General features: G+C 40.9%; 2 protein-coding genes across 5 annotated transcripts in view; both read right to left on the bottom strand.

Moving 5' to 3' along the window:
* LOC105557641 (protein ARV1) overlaps positions 1-1,695 on the bottom strand; it is a 19,875-nt gene extending 18,180 nt beyond the window's left edge. For 2 of the 4 annotated variants that reach the window (XM_012004939.1, XM_012004938.1), the window contains exon 1: positions 1,382-1,695. The gene's annotated coding sequence lies outside the window, so the exon portion shown is untranslated. Of the gene's footprint in view, positions 1-1,186 lie in introns of all 4 variants that reach the window. The other 2 variants (XM_012004941.1, XM_012004937.1) reach the window with 2 other exon arrangements.
* Positions 1,696-1,781: 86 nt separating this feature from the next.
* The window catches only part of LOC105557639 (adenylosuccinate synthetase), a 6,403-nt gene continuing 2,545 nt past the window's right edge, over positions 1,782-5,639 (bottom strand). Inside the window, exons 2-6 of the mRNA XM_012004933.1 lie at positions 5,264-5,366; positions 4,147-4,510; positions 3,683-4,075; positions 2,247-2,503; positions 1,782-2,157 (exon numbers count right to left, since the gene is read on the bottom strand). Of these exons, the coding sequence (XP_011860323.1) occupies positions 2,108-2,157; positions 2,247-2,503; positions 3,683-4,075; positions 4,147-4,510; positions 5,264-5,366 (1,167 nt within the window). The 3' untranslated portion in view covers positions 1,782-2,107. The remainder of the gene's footprint in view (positions 2,158-2,246; positions 2,504-3,682; positions 4,076-4,146; positions 4,511-5,263; positions 5,367-5,639) is intronic.

Here is a 5,639-nt window from a genome sequence, read left to right on the forward strand (position 1 = left end):
TCTATGGTGCCGACAGAGAGTGGGCATACTGGTTATACTGTGGTTACATTGCAGAAACGTTGCAATCTTGCAGAGACATTGCAGGGATATAAAATTGCAAACTTTCGATAGCAATGTTGTAGCAATGTTTTAAAAATAATAAAAATACTATATTTTCTATTTAAAAAAATTTTCGAATTACGAGAATTTTATAATGTTATTTTCGTTGATACCAATAATGCGCGAATTATTAAGTACTTGATCAGTGCGGTGTTGCTCGCAATCTCCATCTATTGCGAAGCGACATAATCTCCTTAGGTTGCTTCGCAATAGCTTGCTGTGTATTGAAAAAGGCCCGGATGCAAATGTAATTAGTAAATTCCCTGCTTATGTACAACAAATTATTCCAAAAATATTGCACTGCAACATTGCTATAATGTTGCACTGCAATCTCTTTGAGGGCGGACATTTCAACGTTGCTGCAATCCTCCAGAAACGTTGCAGCAATGTTGCGCAACGTTGCTACAATATTGCAATCTTGCAATGGCTACGTTCAGCAGAAAAAGCTGCTTTGCAACTGTTGCAAAATGCATGAAATCTGATTGGCGTATGCACTTAAATTCACTCAAGAGTAAGAGATCACACCAATCAGATTCACGAATTTTACAACAGTTGCAATTAAAGCAGCTTTTTCTGCTGAACGCAGCCAATGTAACATTTCTGCAATCTTTCTGTGCTGTGCGGGTAGGGTTACGAGATAGATTTCTAATATGAGATAGCAGGTTTTCAACTCAACACGAATCTTTTTTCGCAACAATTAAACAACAATGTAACAATGAATTCTCCACTAAACAGATTTCGCCCCCCAAGGGCAATACATTCATAGTAGAATCACCCGCTATCCCATATTAGGACCCTATCGCATAATAGGGGACCTTCCTCTATCGAATTCGACCGAGGGATAAATCGCTGACCAAAATCACATACACCAATGCCTACTAATCCCAGTGGGCATTACTTTATCTTATTATATTTATCTTGTTTTATCTTTATAATGCCCCAGCAAAGCCTAATGCCCAAACTAATGTCGAAAAAACGCCTGGTGAGCAGTAAATCTGTACACCGCAATGCCCTCAACGGTTTGCCCCTCGAATTCGACAAGACTGTCACCGCGTACGACAATTTACAAAATAGAATACGAACTTACAGGTTTTTTTTATATTTTTCTTGCTTGAAATGTTCAACTCTGTTAGGGGATTATTTGACGCACTTTTTTTATTTGGACTTTTGCTTCCAATTCAAGAGAGTTATATGGCATATACACATCTAGATTTTTCACTCTGGCATATAAAAGAATATTAAATCATTTTTCCTGGCTTCGCGATAAAGTCAATATACTTACACTCTAACCGCGTTATTAAATCCCTCCTCTCCTAGCCAGTTCCATACAATATACACACAATCCGGCCTACTTGCGCTAACCTTATCCAAACGGGAATTTAAATCGTCATTTGATGCACCTTTTTTTTGGTTACGTTCCGAAGTCTCGGAGCAATAAACGCCTTCACCCTCAGATCATACAACACATCACACATTTCACGCACCGTGCTAATTGTAGGTTAGAATCGTGGCGACAGTGCGCACGCGCGAACCAGTGCCGGAATTTCAAAATGGTTATAGACGCTTTTAGTTCTACATTCTAACTCACTCGACAAGATTATAATAGAACACTCGAGTTCAGCATTCGGCGACTCACGTCTTGTACCAAGCGCTAGGAATGATTCGGAAGGTAGTAAGATTGAAGAGAAACAAAAAATACTTTAATATATATCTCCGATAAAACAGAACATCCACTAAAAATAACTGGATAATATAACGAACTTTTTTTTTAATAATCTTCAGCTCACTTGTTAGATATCGACTACAAAATGACTAATCGGTCACGTTGTTGTTACAATTACACATTGCTCAGGATTCACGATTAATACTACGCTCGCTGAAAACTTATTGTTACAGTATGCCGCGTGTGCGCTCATCAGCTCTGCATTGCAAACGTTACGGATAAAATTAAAATTAATAATACATTTAATGCCGTGCGTTTAAGTAACATTATGCGGATCGTGTATCGTCAGAGGGCGATTACGCTTTCTCGTCCCGCCCCTACGCCGATCCATTTGACTGTAACCAAAATAAAGTACTCTTACATCGAATTCTTTCGTGCACTCGATGTATGTTCACTAATGTACTATAGCGAATGAGAAACGTACCTGGCACATCTAGGTTTTCCTCTATAATTTGTATGTACTTGTGTGCATTGGGCGGCAATTTATCTAGGGAACGCACACCCTCGGTATTGGATTGCCAACCCTCGACCGTTTTATACACCGCCTCGATCTTTGTCAATTCCGAAGTACTGCTCGGAAAATAATCTATGTCCTTCCCGTTTAATCGATATCCAACGCATACTTTTATCTCCGGCAAAGTATCCAAGATATCAAGTTTCGTTAAGCATATAGAGGTGTACCTAGAATAAAAGACAACAACGTAAGTAAAAACGACATATTACGATATACAGAGAGGAGAGTCGCCTATTATGAGATAGCGGGTCCCCTAATATGGGACAGCGGGATTTCTGGTTAAATTAACAGACGTCGTCAGTTGATTCCACTATAAGTGTATTTGCCCTTGGAGTGAAATCTGCTTAGTGGAAAATTCATTGTTAGATTGTGTAAGCGCAAAAAGAAATTTCTGATTGAATTTGGGTGTTGAAAACCTGCTATCTCATAATAGAGGACTTTCCTCTATGTAATTTAGAATATCAAGTAATAATAAGTGAAATTGGACCGATATAAATATTAGAGATTGATCAGTTAATTAGAAAAGATTTTTTAGTTCCATTTTTAGTTAAACTGAATCTTGGTAGCCCAAGTCCCAGTCTACAACAGAGATTTAAACTCTAAGCCTTAAAAGAAATTGACCAATTACAGTCGCGTATTCTACTCATACTTGACAGTGATTGGTCAATTTCTTAAAGCTTAGGTGTAGACTGTGACTAATAAATTTACTTATAGTATACAGGGTGTTACTAAATTCATGTTACAACGCTTGAGGGGTGAAAGTACAAATCAAAACAAACATTTTTTACCAATACACATGGGGGCGGAAACGAAACCCCTAACCCGCTGGAACGCGCGAAAAGTTCAGGGTAGGCAACCCGTTGTGCACATTTTCTACTACGCTGGCCGCTACGTTTAAGAACAAATGTTGATCGACGCACAAGCAACGGCGAATCATGTTTTCTTTTATCCTTTGCAACTTGCCTGGGGAAGCTCGTATCTCATCAAACGCTTGGATAATTCTTTCGGTGAGCTCTTCAACGGTTTGCACTGGTCGTAAACCACGGCTTTTAGGAGTCAACGGGTTGCCTACCCTGAACTCATCGCGCGTTCCAACGGGTTAGGGGTTCGTTTCCGCCCCCATGTGTATTGGTAAAAAATGTTTGTTTTGATTTGTACTTTCACCCCTCAAGCGTTGTAACATGAATTTAGTAACACCCTGTATATATTTTTTCCAAACACAGCGCACCGATTATTTGTCGGTTTTAAAAAGATCCAGTCTGACCGAGAGTGGCATCTTCTCCAATTAATTACATAATTTATATCGAGCAGCTATTTATATGTTTTAACGAAAAACTTCCACACACCCGTTAACGAGAGTTGTAAATTTTAGCAACGGCAAGTCCAGCCATCCGCATCGCCTCTTTCGTTTCGTGGTTACACCAATCTCGTGGCCCCTTTTCTGCAACAGTTCTCCCGTGGAGTCTACGAGTTCCGTGGGAAAGGGCCCGTCGCCAACTCTGGTAGTATAAGCCTTCACAACGCCGATAATCTCGCCGATCGTGCTAGGCGGCAAGCCGAGGCCCGTCATTACACCACCTATACTGCAATTCGAACTTGTCACATATGGATAAGTTCCAAAATCAATGTCCAACATCGCCGCATTGGCACCTTCTACCAAAACCTTCTTGCCATCGTTTAAAGCCTGATGCAAATATTGTACCGTTTCTCTCACGTACGGCTTTATACGTTCGGAATACCTGTAATGGAAAAAAAACAATCAGCCATGTATCGTAAACGCTTGAATTTGATGAAAAAGCGTTATACATACACCTTATACCGTTCCAATTCGGCTTTAATGTCGACGTGCAGGGCGGGGAACATTTTCTGGTAGGACGTAACCAAGGTGTTGAACTTCTGAGAGAACTTGTCGAAGTCCCCGAGGAGATCCCCAATCCTGAGTCCATTTCTGGCGGCCTTGCTCGAATACGTCGGCCCTATACCTTTCTTCGTGGTCCCCAACGACTGCGTGCCCTTCTCCTGCTCTTGCAAACCGTCGACCTGTTGGTGAAAATCAAACACTATATGTGCTCGATCTGATATTACAAGCCGGTCCTCCCAATCCTTAAGCCCCTTGGACTCGTTCTTCTCCAATTCCTCGAACAGACCGGGCAAGTGAATCACTACCCCATTGCCTGCAAGCAAAAGAGAGCCCAAATAAATAATACCGGTTGTACAGTTCTCGTGTGCTTAACGGAGAATTATTCAGATAACAATACGAGTCTATATGCCAAGAGACATAGAGTGACCTATAGGAACAAGTGGAATAATATGTCTGTCTTGTGTATCCATGATTTTAGCGTCTCATTTGCATCTCCATGAAACAATTACAGCAAAACCTTGATTTAGCAGACCGATTAGCGGTCTCCGTCGAGAGACCGGAAGTCTATTAAATCAATTTTAAGGGGGCCGTTCTTATCACTTTTTCTTCGTTGTTCTTACTGTAGGCAGCCACACAATGTGAAATTCTCAATTGGCTCTGGTTTCTATGCCGCATTCAAGTTTACTATTTGTCATTTGGTGGTAATTTTGAATTGTAAGGGCTGCAAGATTACTCAAAGTAAAACGAAGCGAAAAAGAAAAGTCAGGAATCACAGAAGCTGTACGTAATCTAACCGCGGGACGCTTTGAGACACGCCGACAACGAGACTGCCGACAACGAGACTGCCGACAAAAACGCGTCTGCTTCACGTCTACTCGAAACAATCGTGATATGAAATGTACGCTTCTTTCCTTGTTCATCCGTTTCGTCCGAAATCCATTAGATCGAGATCCGTTAAATCGAGGTTTCACTGTACTCCACAGTCTTCCAAGAGACATGTTACTTTTCTTGCAAACCAGGAGATCTACAATTCGATTAATTTTACTGGTTGATCTGAGGTCATTACCTATTACGGATTTGCATCTGGGATTGATTATTCCACTAGGCAGAAGGTGAAAGTCGAATTCGGCACCTTCTACAACTACCGTATGCCCTGCATTATTTCCTCCCTGCGAAATTACATTAATACTTGAAGAAATCGGGCGAATCGCCATTACTTATGACGGGGAGCATCGCGTCGCGACTCGTTAATTAATTGTCGAGATCAAGGGTTCAAGATCATAGGCTTTCCCGCCAACGTAAACAGTGGTATTCAAATCCGACACGAGTGCATTTGAAATCCGTTCATCGTATTAGAGAAGAACAAAAAAAAGAGAGGAAAAGAAAAGAAGCATCGAGTACGGTTTTGTACTGGACATGTAAAACGTTTCATCGAACTCTAA

The sequence above is a fragment of the Vollenhovia emeryi genome, unplaced genomic scaffold, assembly GCF_000949405.1.
Source record: "Vollenhovia emeryi isolate VEMERY1.0 unplaced genomic scaffold, V.emery_V1.0 DF939438.1, whole genome shotgun sequence".
NCBI classification, from domain to species: domain Eukaryota; kingdom Metazoa; phylum Arthropoda; class Insecta; order Hymenoptera; family Formicidae; genus Vollenhovia; species Vollenhovia emeryi.